This window comes from Nicotiana sylvestris, chromosome 12 (assembly GCF_000393655.2).
Source record: "Nicotiana sylvestris chromosome 12, ASM39365v2, whole genome shotgun sequence".
NCBI lineage: Eukaryota > Viridiplantae > Streptophyta > Magnoliopsida > Solanales > Solanaceae > Nicotiana > Nicotiana sylvestris.
The window spans coordinates 18,210,930-18,235,383 of NC_091068.1; the positions used below are offsets into that span (position 1 = coordinate 18,210,930).

General features: G+C 34.6%; 1 protein-coding gene and 2 long non-coding RNA genes across 3 annotated transcripts; 2 read left to right on the top strand and 1 right to left on the bottom strand.

The window, feature by feature from the left end:
- Positions 1–4,554: 4,554 nt before the first annotated feature.
- Positions 4,555–12,033, top strand: LOC104242316 (glutamate receptor 2.1-like). Its single transcript, XM_009797343.1, has 6 exons — positions 4,555–4,874; positions 7,880–8,659; positions 9,195–9,751; positions 10,121–10,433; positions 10,829–11,235; positions 11,350–12,033. The coding sequence occupies exons 1-6, from the start codon at positions 4,568–4,570 to the stop codon at positions 11,941–11,943; spliced, it is 2,958 nt and encodes a 985-aa protein (XP_009795645.1). The 5' UTR covers positions 4,555–4,567; the 3' UTR covers positions 11,944–12,033.
- A 158-nt stretch (positions 12,034–12,191) lies between these two features.
- LOC104242317 (uncharacterized) lies at positions 12,192–13,218 on the bottom strand. Its single transcript, XR_714969.2, has 2 exons — positions 12,827–13,218; positions 12,192–12,476 (listed from the first exon to the last, which is right to left on the bottom strand). It is a non-coding gene; the product is annotated as an uncharacterized lncRNA (long non-coding RNA).
- A 147-nt stretch (positions 13,219–13,365) lies between these two features.
- Positions 13,366–15,603, top strand: LOC104242315 (uncharacterized). The gene is made up of 2 exons (XR_714967.2): positions 13,366–13,744; positions 15,094–15,603. It is a non-coding gene; the product is annotated as an uncharacterized lncRNA (long non-coding RNA).
- The last annotated feature ends 8,851 nt before the right edge of the window (positions 15,604–24,454 follow it).

A 24,454-nucleotide genomic window follows, 5' to 3' on the forward strand; every position in this document is an offset into this window, starting at 1 on the left:
CGTAGGATAAGAATTGATGAACTTTTAGTTTTTAGGTTTTGTTCTTGTGAATTGAACTTGTACGATATAAATTGAAGCTTTTATGTATGACTTGAACTTTTTACGATATGAGTTGAAACTTTTAGGATATGAGTTGAACTTTTAGGAAATAAATTGAACCTTTAGGATATGTATTGAACCTTTAGGATATGACTTGAAGTTTTAGTTTATGTTTAAACTCGTAAGATATGAATATAACTTTTAGTTTTTAGGTTTTGTTCTTGTGAATTGAACTTGTAGGATATAAATTGAAGCTTTTATGTATGACTTGAACTTTTTAGGATATGAATTGAAACTTTTAGGATATGAGTTGAACTTTTAGGAAAAATAAATTGAACCTTTAGCATATGTATTGAACCTTTAGGATATGACTTGAACTTTTAGTTTATGTTTAAACTCGTAGGATATGAATATAACTTTTAGTTTTTAGGTTTTGTTCTTGTAAATTGAACTTGTAGGATATAAATTGAAACTTTTAGGATATGAGTTGAATTTTTAGGATATAAATAGAAATTTTAGGATATGACTTGAAGTTTTGTGGATATGAATTGAACCTTTAGGATATAAATTGAACTTTTAGTTTATGTTTAAACTCGTAGGATAAGAATTGATGAACTTTTAGTTTTTAGATTTTGTTCTTGTGAATTGAACTTGTACGATATAAATTGAAGCTTTTATATATGACTTGAACTTTTTACGATATGAGTTGAAACTTTTAGGATATGAGTTGAACTTTTAGTTTATGTTTTGGAATTTTAGATTGCCGGACGATTATTAGAAGAGGTTGATGACGTTATTAGACATGCAATAGAACTTCCACCAAGAATAACTAAGACACAGTACCTGGCAAAGTATGCCTTTAATTGTTCTTCTAATTAGCGACAATGATGATGAGAAGGCAATGACATGTGTTTCAAATAGTGATAGTGTAGGTAGGAATTTAGTATATCCGAAGTAGATAAAAGAAGAGCTTATAGAGTAATTCTGTACTTCATTCTCCATGAGGAAAAGAAGTTTAATTGAGAGTGACAAGGTTGATGAAGACGGAATGTATTCCGTTGGTCATGGCAGTTCCCATAGAATGAGGATCATAAGACTCTATGATGACAGAGATTATAGGAAGTTTTGTTCTAAATTTTCTTTCAAGTCTGATCCGTACAAGCTTAATGTGATATTGGTGATATTTCTTCGGATTCAGACAATGATTTGACCGACAAAAGTATGAAAATGCTCTTAAAAAGAATTAAAGGTAAAATCTTTTCAGCATCCTTCTCTACCAAGAAAAACGTTTTACCTTTAATTCTTTTTAAGAGCATTTCCATACTTTTGTCGGTCAAATCATTGTCTGAATCCGAAGAAATATCACCAATATCATATTAAGCTTGTACGGATCAGACTTGGAAGAAAGTTTAGAACAAAACTTCCTATAATCTTTGTCATCATAGAGTCTTATGATCCCCACTTTATGGGAACTACCATGACCAACGGAAAACATTCCGTCTTCATCAACGTTTCACTATCAATCAAACTTTTTTTCCTCTTGGAAAGTGAAGTAGAGAATTCCTCTATAACCTCTTTTATCTACTTAGGAAATGTTAAATCTTACCTTTACCATCACTATTTTGAAACACATGGCGTTGCCTTCTCATTATCATTGTAGCTATAGAGATCAATAATTGATCAAAGACACACCCTGTCAGGTACTGTATCCAAGTTATTCTCTGTATTCAAGTTCATCCCGAGTAATAGTACCACGAAGATAATCACCAAAGCCACCAGACAGCTTTATGATGCCAATGAAGCAAGATGAGTTATTCAATGAAACTCGTATTGTAAAGAAGAAGAAAGAGACTGATTAGAAAGGAGGGTCGAGCCTCGACTATATACATGTAAGTTTTTTACTTTTCATTAAGTATTTTGATTTACCTTTATATAAATTTTGAAATACTAATTCAATATATATAATTTTTCATATAGGTTCGCTTCACATGCAGCTGACGTGGGGGAATTCATACGTAGTCAACCACCTAATGAATCGGGCGAGGCAATCCAACTTTCGGACGAGGATGCTGAAAGAACACTCTTTGAGTACTTTATATACTTTGAACTAGACAAAAAACTTAGTTCTATTGTGTTAGTTCTTTTTAGTTTGAATGGGCTTGTAATAAGCGTTAACTTAGTTTTGTTAGCTTAATGTGTTAGTTCTATTGATTGTTGCTTTTAATTGTTGTTGTTGTTGTTGTTGCTGGCATAAAATGCCTGTTTAGGATGTTTGGTAAGCTGGCAGGTGGTGTAGCTGCCAAAACAGGCAGTTTCTGCCAAAAATATACCAAGAAAAGCGACCAACTTTGGTCTCTATTTGGTCGCATTTCACTATAAAAAAAATAATTTTCTGGGCAATAGTGACCAACCTTGGTCGCTACCTGCCCAGATTTGTATTAAAAAAATACAATTTCTGGAAATATAGCGACCAATGTTGGTCGCTTATCTTTAAAAAAAAAATTAAATTCTTGAATTTAGCGACCAACTTTGGTCTCTATTGTCCAGATTTTAAAATATAATATTTGGATTAGAGACCAAAGTTGGTCGCTTTCTAATGATTAATGATAAATTAAAAACAACGTATTTCATATGTAGAGACCAACTTTGGTCGCCAAATTTATATTATTAAATTAATATAGCGACCAAAGTTGGTCACTAAAGTCAAAATCAGAATATTTGGCCCTTTTAGCTTAGAGACCAAAGTTGGTCGCTAAATAGCGACCAAATAAAAGGGACCATCAATATAGCTATCAGGCGTGTTTGGTCGCTTTTTGGGCCATAAACGACCAACTTTGGTCGCTTTTTGTGGTCGTTTTTTTCCGGATTTCTAGTAGTGGGATGAGCAAGAGTCTAAGTGTGGGGTGTTGATGTTCGGCCAAAAATGCATATATTTACCCATTGTTATCTCATATTCTAGTACTTTTAATCATTTATTGAGTGTTAATTATATAACTTTGTGGTTAATATTATATTTTAACTATGTAGGAATAAAGCGGTGTGAAGATAAAGAGATTTGGAGCAAAATTAAAAAAATATGGAAAAAAAAAAGGAAAAAAAGAGATGAGACAAAAAAGTAGGACATCACCATTATCCTCGTGATTACATACTAAATAAACAACAAATACAAAGAGGTGAATTGAAGTGAAGGAAGGAATTGGAACGTGAAGACGTCACTGTTTTCAGCGCCGGGAACAACGCCTAGCGCTAGCCTGGATGCTGTGTTGCGGGATTTTTTTTTTGTTTGTTCGGGACAAGGTTATTTCAGCCCAAGATCAGTTCTAAACTTATTTTGGAAGAGATCTAACACACTTTGAAAGGGAACTCACGTAGGGCAACACACACCACGCTTGGAGGAGGCTTCTAACTAGTTTTTCTTCTATTCTTTTCCTTTAATTTCATAGTTTCTTAGTTCTAGAGTTTTGGGTGCTACATGAACGTTGTCGTTTGAAACTTGAATTGTTTTTATTATTTTATCATATCAGTTTATTTATTCAATCTTGCGCTTAATTATTTGATTGTTTGATCACCAATTGAATACTATCTACGAGTCTAGGATTGAACTCGGGAGAGGGAATTCTAGATTACATATAAGATTGAGTAGAGCAAGATTTTAACTCTGAGGGGGAGCCGATTTGCGATTAGGATAGGAATATACCTAATCACCTTGCTTGGTTACTATACAAGAATTATAAATGCGTTCTTGTTAATTCTAATTCCATAGGAATATAGGCGTTAGATTAGCTTGAATAGGCGAGTTGTACTTCGGGAGAAGGCTACGAGCAATATTAACCTGTCAATCAATAAACCAGATAAATTAATTAGACGATTTAAGTGAAAAAACTCAACGGGATTGTTAGTTAACCCATAACTCTAGAATATCCACTCACATTAAATTTGTATCTATAATTCGCCAACTTGTTTTCTTTAATCTCTCAATTTGTTACTCTATATTAAATTTTAGTTAAATATTCATACTTTAGAATTCACTCGAATAGATTAATTGTTTAGGTTTAATTTAGTTGATAGTTAATCACAAGTCTCTGTGTGTACGATATCTGGACTTACAATCCTATATTACATTTCGACCACGTATACTTGCGTGTGCATTTGGTAGCAACAGCTAGCATGTCTAAAAGGCATCCATAACTTGCTACTACCTACTAGTTGTCACATGAAACTACTATGGTATACAAATAAAAGCTACGTAACCACGGCCCTTGATAGGTAGAGTCGCTCGATATTTATGCTGGTAAGAGATTACAGATATTTTGTGAAATTAATCGCCGAAGTGCATGCAAGTTGACCGTAACATTACCGTTATAAAAAAAGAAAATAAAAGCTACAGAAGCACGAAAAGAATTTAAAATTCGTTTGTTGGTAAACTTATTATTAAAATGCCATAATGAATGGTAGTTAAATTTCTCTCTATAAAACTATACATGTCCAACTAATCAGACTCAAAGACATTAAGACATCTTTAGTCAAGATGAGAAAGAGAACAGGCAAAGTCTTTTTCTCAGTCTCTTCTTCTACTTCCTCTTTCTCTTTCTTCTTCCTATGTTTAGGTATATTTTTTTGCATGGAAATGGCCAGGGCACAGAACAGAAAAACAGTTCCCATAAATGTTGGAGTTGTGATGGACATGGATGAATGGGTTGGGAAAATGGGTTTAAGCTGTATTTCTATGGCTTTATCTGACTTTTATAGTTCTGATCATGGATCTGATTATAAGACCAGACTGGTTCTCCATACTCGGGACTCGAAGAGAGACGTTGTTGCCGCTGCTGCAGCAGGTAAGTTATTTATATATACTAATATACATATACCACTACAAGAAAATAGCTTTTTTCCGACTACTAAAATAGTTGGAAAAGTACCTATTTCGACTACTTTTCGACTGATTTACAGCAGTCGGAGAATGGTACCTCGGAAAAACATTTCCAACTACTGAGATTTAATTTCCGATTATAGTAGTCGGAAACTTTATTCTGCTAAAAATTCTAAAAGGCGGGTATATATTTTCTGACTAAAGTAGTCAAAATGATATTTTTTGGAAATTTACAATAAAATTAATCCGAGTAATTTTCCAGTTAGAGTAGGCTAATTATACTTTAGTTTCCCGGTTACCATATCATACTCAATATGAAGAATTAGCTATTGTTATAGGTAAACTTAACTTGAGTGTATAAAAATTCTTTGTATCATATATTAGTGCACAGATCGTAAACTCATATATTGTTATGACTTTATCATCCACATGAACCTAAATATATCTCTCTCTTTGGGATAAAAAGAAACTTGAAACGAGAACTTTAAGTTTCACAACGAATGGAAGTTTACATAAACAATTAAAGGCGGAGTCCTAATTTCAATAATTTTACTATGAGTATGTATTTAATGAAGTTTTTTTGACACCAATACATTGTTTAACCAGATGTTACCGAATTTGACTGAATTCCGTATCTGAGCTTCTACCTTTGAATAATATTTGAAAATGAACTTGTTTTAAATCTCTCCGGAAAGAAATTTCTAAATATCACAAGAATTATATGTGGAAGACTTTTATACGTTATAGTGCTATTCATAGTTTTCAAAATGCTTTTCTTTTCTAATTAACGTTAAACTTTTTAATTGCACCAAGAATTTCAAACTCAAGAAAACTTCATAACAGTGTACGTACTAAGTCAGTAGTAATCTACTCCATGTAAATGATAAGTATATCTTTATTTCCATTAAATCAAGAACTATTTAAAGAACTTTTCATATCAATACACTCGACAATGACAATTTATGATCTTAATCAGCTAATGTTATTCAAGTGGCCTAGATTGGTACACGTATTATTAAAACTTTTTTAGTATTTAAATACTAGCTAATCCTTTTGATGTTGACTTTCTGACTTTGTCAATCAAAACTTAAAGAATTAAAGAGTAAATACTAGTACTAAAGATTTTATAATAGGAGACGACAGGAATATCTTGATAGAGTGGTACTGGGCGATATTTCTTGTTAGTCCAAATTTTAAACTTTTAATTAATAACTTAAGCAAGTTGTTTACAGAAATAGTGTCTCACACAAGATTTTCACCAAAGAGATTTAAAGAGTTAAAACAAGAAACACGTAAAGAAGTCAATGAAATTCAACATACATGAAAAAATCTAATATATATATATATATATATATATATATATATATATATATATATATATATATATATACACACAATATTATCTTCCAAGAAAAGGATTTCTACTTCGGGCAAACCCCTTTCACCCTCCTAAATCCGCCCATGCACATAAGTGATAATGGTATAAAGTTGACATAATCTTTTCTGAGTATATAATTGGAAATTAACATAGTTATATGTAGGTACATGCGTTGGAAACGTATGGCAGTGACTCAGTAATTCTAATTATATGGTTTCTTTTTGAAACATATAAAAATGTCAGGTTCGGTAATTTCAATATTCTAATGTAAAAAAACTAATATATCACCCTAATCATAGTATTTTGAATGTCTTGATTAGTTTAATTTAAATTACCACTGTTACGTAACTAATAAGTATCTCTTCCTTCTCCCCCCCCCCCCCCCAATAATTAACTACTAACATTTTCTAGCTAATACCATAGAAAACTTTGAACGACCAGACTGTCGGTTTGAAAAGAGGACCCGTAACTACTTATGACACAAGTGAATTTATAAGATAGGAGTATTATTACTTTTAGCCCGTGTCAGAAACTATTTATATTTGGTAGTCAAAAAAGCATATAATTTTTGTATATAATATATATAAAAATACACAAATTTTATATATTTTTTAAGCTATTATTTTTACAGCGGCTATACAGTGTCATTTTTCCTATAAGATAATGACCGTAAAAGATTCTTGATCCCTCCACCCTTGATTAAAAAATCTCGAGTTCGAGTATTGAGAATAGAAAGAAAAAAAAAAAAGGCCCCCATCTTATACCTTGCGAATCCGAATTAGTCGGATCCCCGAGTACTAGACGGGGTGGAAACAAAAAAATAGTAGCTAGATATGAAAAATACGTTGGTGACATGGCAAGAACAGTTCCTTTGGTCCAGTGCTTAAGCATGCAGGTGCATGTATGAACTAATTAGACAGACTGATATATAATACTATATAACAAATAAAGTACATCATATTATAGCAAATGGTATTGTATTTTAGGTAAGTTGACTATTAAATTAGGGGAGTATTTTATATGTCGAAAATCTAGCCTTAGCTAACTAGAAACAGGTCTTTCTAGATTCCCATGGTGAATCTTGCTAGCTAATTAGTACTATACTAGTACAATAATACAACCCCAGAACAACTTGTTTTTATTTATATAATTGTGGTGTTCGGGTCAATTTATACACACCTCGATTAATTTTAAGGAATACACAAGTTTCTCTTCTTTATTTTGATCTTCTTTGAAATCTACTACTCAGAGATACTTTTATTGGACTTAAATTGCATGCACTGGCAAGGTAATTTTTTATATTATTAGTGTAATTTAACTGTAGTAGTAGATTATCTGTTTATTTTCTAGATTAGTAACTTCAGTTAGTATGGATAATTACTGGTAGTTACCTTTTAAGAGCCCTAATAATGCAAAAATTCTGGTTATAAAATACGAATAGCGTGAAGAAATTACATGATCAGTATAAGTTTACCTTCTATAATGTCATTTACCATGTTTTGTATATTAACTAAAATATTTTCTTTCATGATTGCTATTGTATAAAAGTTAAACTCTACTTTTATTGATTCTTGCATTCTTTGTAAATGCAGCGCTTGACCTATTGAAAAGTGTAGAAGTTGAAACCATAATAGGGCCATTATCATCAATGCAAGCTGATTTCATAATTGGTTTAGGAGAGAAATCTCAAGTACCAATCATCTCATTTTCAGCTACAAGTCCTTCTCTCTCATCATTTCGTAGTCCATATTTCATTCGTGCCACTCAAAACGATTCCTCTCAAGTAAAAACCATTAGTTCCATTATTCAATCTTTTGGATGGAGAGAAGTCGTCCCTATATACGTCGATAATCAATTTGGAGAAGGAATTATACCATTCTTGGCAGATGCATTAGAAAAAATTAATGCACGTATCCCTTATCGAAGTGTTATTCCTGAATTCGCTACGGATGATCATATAAAATATGAACTTTCCAAGTTAATGAGTATGCAAACACGGGTTTTTGTTGTGCATATGACAACTTCACTTGGTACCAAACTTTTTACCAAGGCCAAAGAACTTGGAATGATGGGTGAAGGGTATGTTTGGATTATTACAGATGCTATGGCAAATGGACTCACTTCTGTGGATTCTTCGGCCATTGAAGCCATGCAAGGAGTTATTGGAGTAAAACCTTATGTTCCAAGAACTAAACAGCTTGAGAATTTCACTACTAGATGGAAACTGAAGTTTCAACAAGAAAATCCAACAATTCTTAATGCAGAACTGAACGTGTTTGGACTATGGGCTTATGATTCAGCAACTGCACTAGCAATGGCAGTGGAGAGATCAAGAATCACTGGAGCACCTTTTCGGAAACCAAATGTTTCAGGTACAAATAGAAAATGGACGGGTTCGGTTAAATTGGACAGTCAAATCAATATAACGGATCATGACCTAATTTGGACCAAGGTTTTCTTGGGTCAAAAGGAGTTGAGTCAAGATGGATCAGATAACAGGTCATATAATCCAACATGCCCGACATGGTCCAACCTCCCCTTCTTTTTCATTTTGCTGTTTGAAGAAAATATGAAAGTTAAAAGTATTTTTCTTAAATTATTAGCTTAAGTTCTTCATATTTTACATAGTTCTGAATCTTCAAAAATTATTTGTATCTTTAGGTTACGTTACTCTATTTAACCTATTTTGACATAATAGTCTGATGGGACATTTTGGGTTTAACGGTTCAAACAGTTCGATCATGCCAATAAATGGGTCACAATCCAAGTTTGATGGGCCATTTTGGGTTTATCAGTTCAAACAGTTCAATCAAGCCAACAAATGGGTCATAATCCAACCCGTTTAAACTTGGACGGATTGGGCAGGTTAAAAAAATGAATTGATTTTGCCACCTCTAAAATTTTCAGGAAATGCAACAGATCTTGAAGCTTTTGGAGTTTCTAAGGATGGTCCAAAGCTTCTTCAGGCTATACTAAACATTACATTCAAAGGCCTTAGTGGAGACTTTCAAATTGTTGAAGGGCAATTGCAATCACCAGCTTATCAGATAATTAATGTGTTTGGCAATGGTGCAAAAGGAATTGGTTTTTGGACAAGAGAAAATGGGATTGTTAAAGAATTGAATTTGAGAAATACAAACAATGTATATTCAATTTCTAAGGCTAATTTTGGCTCTATTATATGGCCTGGTGACACTACTTTTGTTCCTAAAGGTTGGGTGATTCCAACAAATGGGAAGAAATTGAGGATTGGAGTTCCGGTGAAAGATGGTTTCAGTGAATTTGTGAAAGTTACAACAGATTTTACTACTAACACAACAACAGTAACCGGTTACTGCATTGATGTTTTTGATGCAGTAATGGCAGCATTACCATATTATGTTCCTTATGAATACGTTCCATTTGCAGCTCCGGGAAAGTTTACTGAAAGTTATGATGATCTTATTTATCAAGTATTTCTTGGGGTAAATCTCTTAGTTTCCCTTTTTTATCTTTATTAGTACATTTGTATCTTTGAAACCCATCAGAAAGGCAGTGCAAGAAAAATCATACCAAAATGATGGAATTTTTAGACGCCCCAAAAGATATGAAGTGTTTGCAAAGACAAGGACTTGACTTCTATCGATGTGAAATCCATTCTATTTTTCGGATGTGCATGTCGTCCCATCAACCTACTCTACCTTAGAATGCGCTGGAGAAAAAAACTGAGCTCCTTCCTTATGTTTAAGGTTTCTTTTGTTACTCCACTAAAGAGCCTGCACTTCATCTTTTATGTTAAGATAAATACGTTTCTTGCATATTTTAACATGTTGCTAGTATTAACCAATGAGCAGAACTTTGATGCTGTTGCAGGGGACACTACCATTGTCTCGAATAGATCGCAATATGTTGATTTCACATTACCATACACAGAATCTGGAGTTACGATGATGGTGCCAATCAAAGACGATAATAGCGATAGTGCATGGGTATTCTTGAAGCCATTGACTTGGGAGCTATGGTTAACAAGCTTCTGTTCTTTTGTTTTCATTGGTTTTGTCATTTGGCTACTTGAACATAGAGTTAATGAAGACTTCAGAGGACCTCCTTCTCACCAAGTTGGCATGATCTTTTGGTTTGCCTTCTCAACTATGGTCTTTGCACAAAGTAATTTTTTCCCTCCTCCTTAGCACTTTCTCCTTCCATTTTATATAATACTCTTTTCTTTTTAGTGGTACCTTTCTATATTTGAAATTTCTTTAGCTTCAACTTCTCATTTTACCTATAGTGACATGATCTTTCGATCATGTAGATGTCATGGTATGTTTAAGCCTTTAAGACCACAAGTTGACACTTTTGATATATGCCAAAAGTCTTTCTTTATTACTTAACCTTTGTATCCAATCAAATACTATAGTTTAAATGAAATAGAGGAATGTATACAAATTGGGAATATTGAGGAGTATCTAACTACTCTCCCTATACATATATAGAGCCCATACTTCAATATGATTCAAACTTCTAATCGGAATTTTCTCCTTTTTGATTCTTGATAATGGCAGAGGAGAAGATAGTAAGCAACTTGGCTAGGTTTGTGTTAGTTATCTGGTTCTTAGTAGTACTAATATTGACGTCAAGCTACACAGCAAGTCTTACATCAATGTTAACAGTTGAAAAACTCCAGCCAACTGTTAGAGATATCAAAGAACTTCAGAAGAATAAGGAGTATGTGGGCTACCTACAGGGTTCTTTTGTACCGGGACTTCTAAGGAAAATGAACTTTGACGAGGACAGGCTTAGAGAATACAGCAATCCAGAGGAATGTGTTGATTTACTCTCTAAAGGTAGTGCGAATGGTGGTGTTGCTGCTGTTTTTGATGAGATTCCTTATGTGAAGCTTGTCCTTGCAAATTATTGCTCGAAATTTACCACCGTTGGACCTACATATAAGGCTGATGGATTTGGCTTTGTAAGTAACTCCTCTTTTCTCGATATCTTTTTGTTGTTTAGTACAAGAATCACAGGCAGAGGCAACCTAAGGCGGTAATATTATGATTTCATCATTGTTGTGATTTTCATCTAGGTCTTCCCAATGGGATCTCCGCTAGTACCTGATGTTTCAAGAGCAGTTTTAAGTGTGACAGAAAGTGAAAAGATGGTACAAATAGAGAAAGCGTGGTTTGGGGAATCTACTTGTTCAGATTCTAGCACTTCACTTTCCTCCAATAGTCTTGGCCTAGCTAGCTTCTGGGGACTCTTTGTCATAGCTGCGGTTGCTGCAATTTTGGCTCTCCTCATCTTTCTGACAAAATTCATGCATGAGTATTGGCACATCATAAAACGAACTAATCTTTCGCTCCGTGAAAGAGTCAGAATCTTGGCTAGAAAGTTCGACAGAAAAGACTATAGCTGTCATACTTTCAAGAAGAGTGAACTAAGAGAGGCAATGAGAGATTCAGCATGTATGGATTGTTCACAAAGTCCACATGATAACTTGTCAATGCTATCTTCCCCACGAACGAATGGACCACCAAGTCCAAGCATTTCTAGTTATACAGAGCAGAGTTTTCATTTTCCAGGAGAGGTAGGAACTCCTCCTTTACATGAAGAGAATGTAGCAGTTAGTACTCAGGAGAGCGTCATTGAGTTGGCTGTTGATCTAAGTGCAGGACATTGATGTTTTCTCTTTTCTAGCTTTTGATTTGTATATTGGTGTAGAAAGGGATTATGATGGTTTTAATATTAGTAAGCCTCTAACATCATCTTACATAGTATCAACTTCATTTTTACTTCTTCCACTGTGCAAAAGAACAAATCAGATAATATTAGAGCGATTTGAGAACAAATCAGATAATGGTAGAGCGATTTGATAGAAGAGAATATCCTTGTACTACAACTACAGGCTCAACGCCTTAGCCATATATAGAATCTAATACTTTCTAACACGTATCTCGTCATATATAGAATTTATCGTCTATGTAGTGTCTCAGGCTACTAGGATACAACGTAATTCACAACAGGTAACAAGTAAGAACGAGTAATTCACATAAAATCTCATGTACAAGTAGTCAAATTACACATAGTACTCAACAAATAGGAGCACATAAACAAATACTAGAAATAGAGAGGGTTCCCACTCACCTCAAGCTACAACTATGGCACCCGAGCCTCAAACACGATCTCCCATGTCATCCTGTAGTATTTGTTAATCTAACAATAACACAAGATAATCCATCAATTCGAGTCATAGGGTACAAGGATCAACCAAAAACCCCAAAATCAACCACACTTAAGCCTCCAGTACTAACTCATCATCACTCAAACAGCTAAAATACACCAATTGAATGGATTCCACAATTAAAACTCATTTATAATGTTAATCAACTCTATTATCAGAAATTATAAGGTCCGCCAATTCAAAACCCTAATTCCAATTTCTCCATTTAATTATCCAAATTCTAACTTTTATTTGAAACAAGAAATAATTATTTTGGTATATAAATGACAAGCAAGCAACGAAGAGAGAAGAGAAAACTAAAGAAAATGGAAAGCTTACTTACGGGTGCGTCAATGGCGAGAAAAGGGTATGGCGGAAGGCAAATTTTGTTTGCCTGTGTATGAATTTCGTCGGCAACTCAAACCCTTCTACCCTTTCTTTAGCTTTTCATTTTTGTTTGAAATTTCCCTCCCGTAGCCCCGTTCGCGCGTAATAACCTCTATTTGCATAAATAACCTCTCTATTAAAAGAATTAACCCAAATTTTAGCATACGGGCTGAGGCAGCAAAAACAATCACGCAAAACTTTAACATTTTAGTAGTCGGGTGTAGCATTCAAGTAGTCGGGTCTGATGTTCAGATCTAGAGCTGAAGTTTTTGTTTTGTAACTGACGAACAGTTTTTGTTTTTGTAACTGACGAACTTCAGCCCAGTATGCTGAAATTTTTGTTTTGTAACTGGGGAACTTCAGCTATAGAGGTGAAGTTTTTGTCTTTGTAACTAAGTTTTTGTTCTATATTTGATTAACTTCAGCATGTTTTATGCATGGTAAATTGCAAAAATATTGTTTCTCTGTGCTAATTTGCTTTCTTTTATTCGACAGTTCAACTCCGGATGGGTTGTTCCCTCCGGCAGCATTTGGACCTTTCAGTCCGACGTCTCAGAGTTCAACGATTTGAGCGTCTGTTATATGTATACATTGGCTGTATCACTACAAGAAAACGGACAACTTGCGGAGGTTTCACTATCTCCACAAATTGTATCAATTTGGGGAGGTTCCTTTAAGTGACACAAATAAGCCTCTGCTACCCTAAAATAAAAAAAGAGCGCCTTTATTTCCGCCCACATTTTCCCCTTTCCCTCCTTTTCCCAAACCCTTAACGCCTTTAACCCCTTTATCTAGAAACTTCCGCCTTTAACACCCCTTTCCCCCCTCCACTTTTAGGATTCATCCAGTTTTGTAAATTGGATCTGGTAAATCGGTAAGTTTCATATGATTTCTTTTTCGCGTTTTGATTTCTTATTTGGTGAGAGAATTTAAGTTCTAGTTTGGCTTTGTAAAATTTTTAGATGTTTATGCTCTTCGATTTTACAGAGTTTATTCAACTAATATTCTGGTTTGAGGATACGTTTAGAATTGCAACTTATTGTTTCTTTGTGCTATGGTGCTTGAATGTTCGGAAGAAAGGCCTTTTTTTATACTTTTTCCCAATTTATTAATATCTAGCTCTCTCTATGCCTATTTTCTTTCTTTTCCACATATGGCTAATGACTGAATGCATGTATTCTCATTAGGAACTTCAGCCTCCATCAACGTTTGTTTGCTACTCTAGTAATTTATGAGATCCTCTTTTGCGCTAGTTGTCTAGTTAGTATTATTTCTATTTTTTCCTCTTCTCCAGAGTCTCCATTAGATGATTGAAAAGTTATTTTTTTGAATTGTAGAGATCTAATCTTATTTTAATTTAGATTGAGTTGTAGTTGTTGTTCATGGCCTGCTTATTTCTCACATTTGATTGAGTTTAGCAGCTTTAACTAAGAAATGTTTTTCTGATGAAAGTGAAGCGAATTAGAATCAAGAGAACAAGAAATACCTAGCTTTGGGTGTTTATCTTTAAACATGAAAATTAGAACTTTGTTATTTAAGAATGAAAAAATTAGATTAACTGTTTAACAATCTAAAATAAATGGTTACTATGGCTCTCAACAAATTACTAGTTGCTACTGCAAGAGAAAAATGGGCATTTGCAAATAGAAATATTCTTTTAGAGAACTTTGTAAGCAGTTTGCTAACTTGATTATTTGGAATCCTTTTCTCATCATCTAAAGAATAGAAGTTATGAAAATATGATTCTTAGTAAGCATTTCGCAAACTTGATTCAAAGGAATTTTTTTTTCATCAAAAAGTCATTTCAGATGAATTCTAGATAGAGGGAAGAATTATAGTGAGTTATAGTTATGACAATAGGATTCTATTTGAAGATACTTCAAATGCTTTAGGCTTTGATGCAACATTAGCTAAAGAGATCCTAATCAATATGACCTTCTTGATGTATTTCACTTATGTAGACATTGGAAATTGGTCTGTGAATATCGTGCTTTACTTTACATTCTGTTATATTTTATATTCTATTCCTTATTATTTCGTTACTTGATTGTAGATAATATCTAAGACTACGCATTTAGAACTTGCAAAAGTCAGTTTAGTGGACGTGAGTCTATACATCATTGTTACCTCATTTATTTTATTTTACTGATTAAATAAATTTATTATGTAATTGTTCTTCTAGTTTAGTAAAGTTATTTGTACTTAATTTATTTTCATACCTAGATGGCTGAGACTGAGACAGGGATAAAGCCAGGACGAGGAAAAATTTGTCTTTCTACACATAAGAAACTGTATTGGGAAAATTGAGTTTACATAGTGAAGTGATTGGAAGATGATGTGTCATGACACGGAGGCTGGTCAAAGAGTGATGATTAGCAAAAGAGGCACGAGTTGCAATAAATACGAGCAGAGGTATAAGTAGAGGCACGAGCAGTTATTCAAAAGACTCAGCGCTCGTACCTATTTATACCCAAAAATCAAGAAGAATGAATCTGACAGCACAAGAGAGTACAGATACAGTAATTAATAAGCATTAAATACTAAAAACATTAGAGAATCTGTATTAAATTACAATGATTATGTAATGTAGCATTTAATGCCTTTAATTGTCTATAGTGGCCTTATTATGACAAAGACAAAACGTATATCTTTGAGATAGCTATAAAAAGGAGAGGATGAATCATTTGTAAGGACACAATAGATCATCTGAATACACTGGTTTACTTTGTTTTCTTCTGCTTATCTGATTGTTAGCAAAAATCATTTCCTTTTACTTATTTTTTGATTATCAGTAACCCGAGTTTCTCTAAATTAAAGCTTTGGCCGAAATTCCACTTTTTGGTTAAACAAATTGGTTTCGTTACCGGGAATCTGGTAATCTATTCTTTCTTAGCCTAACCTTTTTTGTTGCATCAACCATGTCAAACATTAATGACAACACCCAAGGAAACCAAGAAAACCAACAACTCCAGGGAAATCCACAGGATAATCACATCCTGGTCCCTTCTCCACAAAGCTCCCCTCGGTGGTCTCGAGAAGGCACTCCTGTTGGATCTCATGCAAATGGAAACGCACAATTTGAAAATGATAAAGTTGTCAATGAAACCTTGCAAAAACTAATTGCTCAACAGGTCAATAAAGCTCTTGAGGCCTTTGTTAGCCAGTTACCTGTCGCACCCACAACACCCACTCCAAATGACAACACTTTGGAGAACCCTCATTCTGGGCTTGCCAATTCAGGCAGTGTGGAATCCCCACCGAGTCACGAGATGGAGAACTAGGTAACTTAGTCAATTCTGATTTACAAAATTTAGTACTAACATTGCAGAAACAGCTCAAGGAGCAAAGTGACCGCATAGAGCAAATACCTGGAGTACCGCCCGTAATCAAAGGGATAGATATGGATAAATATTCACAACAACCCTGGAAGCCAAGTGATACTCACCTCCTAATTCCAATGAAATTCAAAATGCCTGATATTCCAAAATACGATGGAACAACTGATCCACGAGACCACGTGACTGCATTCACAACAGGCGTAAAAGGCAACGACTTGACCAAACAGGAAATTGAATCAATACTAGTCAAAAAATTTGTTGAAACACTCACTAAGGGAGCGTTAATATGGTATTCTCTTTTACCTGAAAATTCCATAAATTCTTTTGCTGAGCTTGTAGATTCATTTATTAAAGCACACTTGGGAGCTCAAAAAGTCGAAAAAAGAATGGAAGATATTTTCAAAATCAAGCAAGGGGACTCAGAATTGCTTAGGGAGTTCGTGGATAGGTTCCAGCGTGAAAGAATGACGTTACTGTACGTACCTGACAATTGGGCAGATATAGCCTTCACTAGTAATTTGAATGAAAAAAGCTCCGAAGCCACGAGGCGACTTAAGGAAAGTCTTCGTGAATTCCCAACAACAACGTGGAATGACGTTTACAACAGGTATAGCACGAAGCTAAGGATAGAAGAGGATATTATCTCACGATCTCAAAAAGAAGAAAAGGTGAGTTTGTTACGGGCGGAAATCGAAAAAAGGCCCGGTAAAAACAGGTACGAACCATATATAGGTCCAGTAGAAAAAGATTCACGGTCAAAACAGGACAATCCAAGGTACGATCATAGGTCAAGGAATAGAGAGTCGGGCTCGTCATCAAGATTTGGAAATGATCAAAACGCGCGAGACTCACGGGATAATGATAGAAACTTGAAAGCAAGATTTGGCGGTTATAATTTTAATGTAAGCACTTCCGAGCTCGTAGTTGTTTTAAGAAGCATGGATGATAAGGTACAGTGGCCAAAAGAAATGAGATCGAATCCAAACAGGCGCAACCCTGATCACTGGTGCGAATTTCACAACGATCACGGGCATAAAACGACAGACTGTAGGTTGCTACAAGGTGAAATTGATCATCTATGTAAGCAATCATACATGAAGAATAGGCAGGAGCCTCCAAAACCACCTTCATCCAAAAGGACCGTTAATGTCATAAGTGGAGGTGAAGACATCAATGGTGTGACGTACACAACAACCAATAAAGTTTCCAAAGTCACAATTACCCACGGGAAGCGGGTGCGACATGTCTTAGAGGAAGAAAGTATTATGTTTGATGATGCTGATGCGGATGACATATTATCCCCACATAACGATGCACTGGTAATATCTCTACTTGTACATGATACTAATGTGAAACGAGTTTTGATTGATCCAGGTAGTTCCGTGAACATTATTCTGCTAAGAGTACTACGCGAGATGCAAGCTGAAGATAAATTAATACCAAAGGCGCATGCTCTATCTGGATTTGCCAATTCCAGCGTAGTGATGAAATGGGAGGTAATACTTACTACATTCGCAGAAGAAGTTGTCAAAGATACAAAGTTTCAGGTGGTAGATATGGATATGACTTACAATATGATCCTTGGGAGACCATGGATCCACGAGATGGATGTCGATCCGTCAACCTTGCACCAAGTTATTAAATTTCCATCACCATGGGGAATATGTCAAATCCGTGGGGATCAACATACATCCAGGAGAATCAACTCTGTAGCAGATTCAAGTACGGGAAACGAAGAAAAATAGCAATTACAGAATCCAGTTGAGGGTACCACAACACAAACCTCAACTGAACAAGGACGAACAGACGTGGACTCAAGGCCAGATACCATTCAAGAACCAGAGAAAAATGAAAAGATCAAAACAACGATTGAAGAACTAGAAGCTGTAATATTATTTGCACAATGGCCTGAAAGGAAAGTCTACGTAGGGGCCAATCTAAGCCAAGACATGAAAGGTAAGTTGATTGAATTTTTAAAAACTAACGTGGATTGTTTTGCTTGGTCCCACTCTGATATGGCAGGAATACCACCGGAGGTAACGACTCACAAATTAAATGAAGACCCATCGTATCCCCCTATCAAACAAAAGAAGAGAAAGCAAGGAACTTTCAAAAATCAGGTGATTCAAGATGAGGTTCAAAAATTACTAAAGATTGGGTCTATCCGTGAGGTAAAGTATCCTAATTGGTTAGCTAATACTGTTGTGGTACCGAAGAAGAATAGTAAGTGACGTGTTTGTGTAGATTACATAGACCTTAACAAAGCTTGTCCTAAAGATTCTTTTCCATTACCACATATAGATCAACTAATTGATGCTACTGCAGGGCATGAGTTGTTAAGCTTTTTAGATGCGTATTCAGGATACAACCAGATCAAAATGGATCCTACAGATGAAGAAAAAACTTCATTTATAACAGACAGGGGGACTTACTGTTATAAAGTAATGCCCTTTGGTCTTAAAAATGCTGGTGCAACATATCAAAGACTAGTGACCAAGATGTTTCAAGAACATTTGGGAAACACTATAGAGGTCTATATAGACGATATGCTCGTTAAAACTCAACATTCAGGGGATCATATATCACACTTGTCTGATACGTCTCAGATCTTGCGAAAATTCAATATGAAATTAAATCCGGAGAAATCTGCATTCGGTGTTGCATCAGGTAAGTTTTTGGGTTTTCTTGTTTCTAACCGTGGAATTGAAGTGAATCCCGCATAGATTAAGGCCATTGAAGAAATTCCTGACATGCTTACAAGTAAAAAAGAAGTGTAGAGGTTGACAGGAAGAATTGCAGCCTTGGGGAGATTCATTTCTAAATCATCAGAAAAGTGCTTTAAGTTCTTTTCAGCTCTTAAAAAGCAAAATCAATTCAAGTGGACTGAGGAATGTCAGCAGGCACTCAAAAATTTAAAGACATACTTGTAAAATCCGCCATTGGTCGCAAAACTAAAGGCTGGGGAAAGACTGCTCATCTACCTTGTTGTCTCAGAAGTAGCGGTAAGTGATGTTTTAGTCCGTGAAGACCAAGGTAAACAATCCCCGAATATTATGTCAGCAAATCTTTATTAGATGCGGAGTCGCGGTATCCTCAATTAGAAAAGCTTGCACTTGCATTAATCATTGCATCTAAAAAATTAAGGCCTTATTTTCAATGTCATCCTATTGCTGTAGTAACTGCTTATCCATTACGCTATATATTACACAAGCATGAGTTGTCAGGTAGGTTAGCCAAATGGGCTATAGAATTAAGTGAATATGACATCACATTATGAGCACGTGATTTTTGCCTTGTATGAAATACTCCTATAAAATCCAAGAAAATACATTTTTCCAATTATTTGCCATTTTATAGGATTTTTATTATTTGTTCGCATTTTTGTAAATATCAAAAATACCATGCCTTGCGTTTAGATTTTTGTTTTTATAGCTTTTGGATTAATTAGATAATTATTTGTTTTATTAAAGTTGTAAATCAAAAAATGGCTCATTTTACATTGTTTACCTTTTTAATTTTTAGATTATTGATTTTCTCTCTTTTAATTTAGGATCAAGTAATTTTTATAATAATAAATAAATAATTAGTAAAATTTTACAAATAAAGATAATTTAGGATTTAGTTTAGGATTTATTTTAATTAATTAGTCTTTAAAAAATTAAAAAAAAATGGGTTTTTGGGCGAATTTGGCCATTTCTTCCTAAACTAGCCCAATCCTAATTTAACCCAAGACACCCCAAGCCCAAAACTTAAAAATCTGATCCCAATCCATCTTTTCCCCTTTTAATCTAGGCCATTGATCTCCAACAAGATCCAACGGTCCGGAACTCACCCCTTTTTTAATATAAAAGTGTCCTAAAATACACCCCCCTCATTTCCAAACTCCCCACTCTTCCACTTCTCTCTCAACTCCCCAAAACTAGAGCTCTCCAACTCTCTCTCTTCTCTCTCCTCCCATTTTCTGCCCCACCCTCCTCCACCGGCGGCGCCGCCCGCCAGAAATCTCCATCGGCGGCGGCCAACCTCCAAACCCCCCCCCCCCAAAATAACTTCATTCTTCTCCTCATCTCCTCCTCTACCTCGCCCCACAACCTAAATTCATAAAAAATCAACCCTTCTAAAATAAAAATTAAAAAAGGGCCGAAACCCTCCCACCACCACTACTCCGCCGCCGGAAATCGCCCAAGGCGGCGGCGGAACTCCAAAACCCCTCAAATTCACACCATACACCCCTCCCATCCTCCTAAACCTCGTCCTACCAACCAAATCCCAAAAAACCCAACCAAAATCCGTAGATCTTGGATCTAAAAAGGCCAAAACCCTAGATCTACTTCTTTTTTCATTTTTCTAGTCGTTAAAAAAATCCTCCGGTCAAGATCTTCCATCAAGGATCTTAGATCCAAGACGGAAGTCTTGGCTTGAGGGTTTTTTCACGATTAAACCCTTTTAATTTTGTAATTTTATTTATACATTTGTTATTTATTTCCGTTAATTTCTGCATTTATTTTCTGTGTTTTTTGTGCATTTTATTCTGCTTTTTATTTATTTATTTACGCATTCTGTTTTTTTAATTTATTTATTTCTGTTATTTATTTTTAACGCATTTTGTATTTATTTGTTTAATTATCATGTTTAGTTATTTCCGTAATAAGTAATTAATTAGTTAAAACTGAATTTAGTTAAAATATATGTAAAGTTAATATAATCATGTTATGTTAGTTTTATATTGTTATGTAGTTGTTATTTCATTTATTAATTAGATAGATTAATCAAAAAAAGGGTAAAATACTAAAAAGAAATAGTGTTTCAATCTCTTCATTAATGTTTTATTTTTGTTATATTTGTTAATTTTTTGGGCCTGGCTAAATTGACAGGCCCATAATTTGTTATTATTTATTTATTTTCATGTTAAAATTGGGCCCGGTTAAATGGACAGGCCTATAGCTTTATTAAAGTTTAAGAGCCCAAGCTCTTTAGGCCAAGAGTCATTTGACTCAGGCCCGAAACCAATCCGGTTTTGAGGTAATTCCAAGACCCTTGAGGGTCAATTTTGGAAACCTAAATTTTAAAAATCATTCAGAAAGTGCTAGAACTTTCTAGAACAGGGACAACTGTCCCAATGCTGAGTAAGGAAAAGGATAAGATCCAAAAAATATCCAAAAATGGGACACTTGTCTATTTTTCTGAGATAAGGAAGGTACTAGAAATTGGACAGCTGTCCATTTCTATAAAGAAGATGTCATTTTTCCTAATTAATAGGGAATTCTGACAGATTCTTTGTACCTCAATTCTAATCCTTTTTCACCTCCTCATTTTATAAATACACTCCTTCTTTCCATTATACAGAGAGAGCTAGATATACATTTTAGACCTACAAAAAAGTACATTAATTTTGCACTACTTTGGAGTCTCTTTCGTTCACTATTAGCAAAGAACTCCTACTGGTTTTTCTCACTATCTTCTGGATTTCTAGGTTATTGGAAGCTGATTTTGGTTTTCTGTTTGGGTTTGCTGCTGTTTCTCACTCAACTTTTCAGAGATCTATTTTCTTTCTGTTTATTTTCTTGCTGCTGTCAAGCTACTCTTCTTAACAAAAGTGTAAAGTTTCTTTCTTTTATTGAATCATGAGGCGAATTTCTTGATAAATTTGTAGCTAGCTTGAATATTTCATGAACCATGTTTGTTTGAAGCTTGTTTGTTTGTTATGTTGTAAATTTGTTTACAATGTTTTAGGTAAATGTATAAGTTTAAAATTGTTCTAAAAATTACATAATCTTCTTAAAGATTCATACATTTATAAAATTTATGTGTTCATATGTAGTAGTATCACATAAGTCATTTTCCAGAAATTCTGTTAGAATAGCAATAGACAGTTTGGTTATTCAGTTAGCAAAAAATGTAATAATTTTACTGCGTTTCCTTATGTGTTAAACCAGCTTAATAGTTTAGCAATTTACCACACTGTTTTTAATAGTTAAATAATGCTGGATTTTTATTAGCTTAAAGTCATAAAAATCAGATTTTTTTACGAAATAACTAAGTGATAACCATAATACATTTTCAGGCCCAAGGTCAATTGGGTTGATGAATTTGTGTTCTGATTTTTTGTTACTAAAACAAAATGAGTTGATCAATAGTATTTACACTTCAAGATTTTTGAAATACAAATAAGCTTCTAAATCAGCATTTTGAAAAATAAAGACTTAGGCAAATTAGTAGGAAGATTGTCTAAAATTTAACATATTTTATTTATTCAAAAACCCTTTTTTTTACTTTTCTGTTTCAAAAGATAAACAAAAATATAGTTAAAATTATGCATTTTGTCATTAAGATTATTAATTTCAAATTTCCTTCAATTATGTCTTGGACTAGAGTTCACTTGGACTCATTATTAAGTTTATTTATTTGTTCACAAATGGATTCTGGGCCAAAATTACTTGTACTCATTAGTAAGCTTAAATCTTTTTGAATGCATTACAATTAAATTGATTATTTGCTTAAAAATTTATTTGGGCCAGATTCATCTGAATTAAGTCAGGTCTAGGTTCTTTTAGAATTAATTTAGTTGTATGAATATAGACAATATATGTTTTGGGTTAGAGTTCACTTGGACTCAACCTTTGTCAGACCCCCCCCCCCAAACTTCAAAATCTGGGTTTGTTTGTTATTTAATAAATAAAGTTGCCATAACTATTTCAAATAAGTTTCTCATGTAGTATTGTACCTTTACACCTAGATACATGATGTAGACTAGTTTAGTGATATAATCACACCTTTAGGCGCACTTCAAAATTACGCCTTAATCAAATACCCGTAGTTTACTTTAGGCTCGATTTAGACTAGTATTGTGATTATGTATACATTCGCGTAACATAATTGCAAATTTAATTCTTAAAAAAATGACTCGAGGGATGCGTTCGCGCAACTTCAACCAAACTTTTCTTAATAAAATAAACAAAGCATTATTAATCGTAGATACGTTCACGTGACATGATTTTTGACCCGCCAAAGGAAAAGAGTATATGTACGCGTAACTCAATTCTTTAATTATGAATAATCAAGTGATTTGATTTAAAAGCGGTAAAAGATAATTGCACAATAGGTCTTAAAAATGAGTAGTTAAACAATTAAGCCAAGTATGAATTGCTAAGCGACCGTGCTAGAACCACGGAATCCGGGGGTGCCTAACACCTTCCCTCAGGTTAACATAATTCCTTATTCAGAATTTCTGGTTCGCAGACTTCAAAAGAAAAGTCGAAATTTCCTCGATTTGGGATTTATAATAAACGGGTGACTTGGGACACCAAATAAACTATCCCAAGTGGTGACTCTGAATTGATGAATAATCTCATATCGAATAATGTCACTTAAATTATTCGGGGGTGCCTAACACCTTCCCTCAGGTTAACATAATTCCTTATTCAGAATTTCTGGTTCGCAGACTTCAAAAGAAAAGTCAAAATTTCCTCGATTTGGGATTTATAATAAACGGGTGACTTGGGACACCAAATAAACTATCCCAAGTGGTGACTCTGAATTGATGAATAATCTCATATCGAATAATGTCACTTAAATTGGAAAACTCCCTTATACCCTTGTATACCCTCGAGTGTGTAAAAAAGAGGTGTGACAACTTTGGCGACTCTACTGGGGATCGAACCCACGACCACGTGGTTCAGGGTTCAAGAATTCGAGCTTGTTAATGCGATTTTTATTTGGCTTTATTACTGATATTACTGTATTTTATGGATTCAATGTGCTAATTGTCATTTGTCGCTTTGATATTACTTGAAATGTATTTAAATATCTTCTTGCGCTACCCATCCGAGTCTTCTGAAAATGGTGCACACGTTCGCGTGGCCCGCTTTTTCTGTAGAAATTATACCAAATAGATCGAGGCTGGGCCAGCAACAAGGCCGGGTAGACTTTAGTGCTCCCGGTACGTTGCCCCCTCTTCGGCCCCAGTTGTCCGCTCGGGTAACCCAAGTCTAGACCACAAACCCCAGGTTTTTAACTTAGAATAACGCAACCTCATGCCGGATCCCTAGTAGGAACGTTTATTTGCATCACGTGCATTTGACCTTGGGGACTCAACACAGGGGTTGGGTCCGTCTAGGACAGGTGTACCCAAAATAAAGACCATCCTGATGCATCCTACGTGCTATGTGAATATTTATTTATTTCGGCTTGTATGTTGACCGGTTAATAAAGAGAAAAACCAAGAGTGAGGTAGGATAGAGAATTTA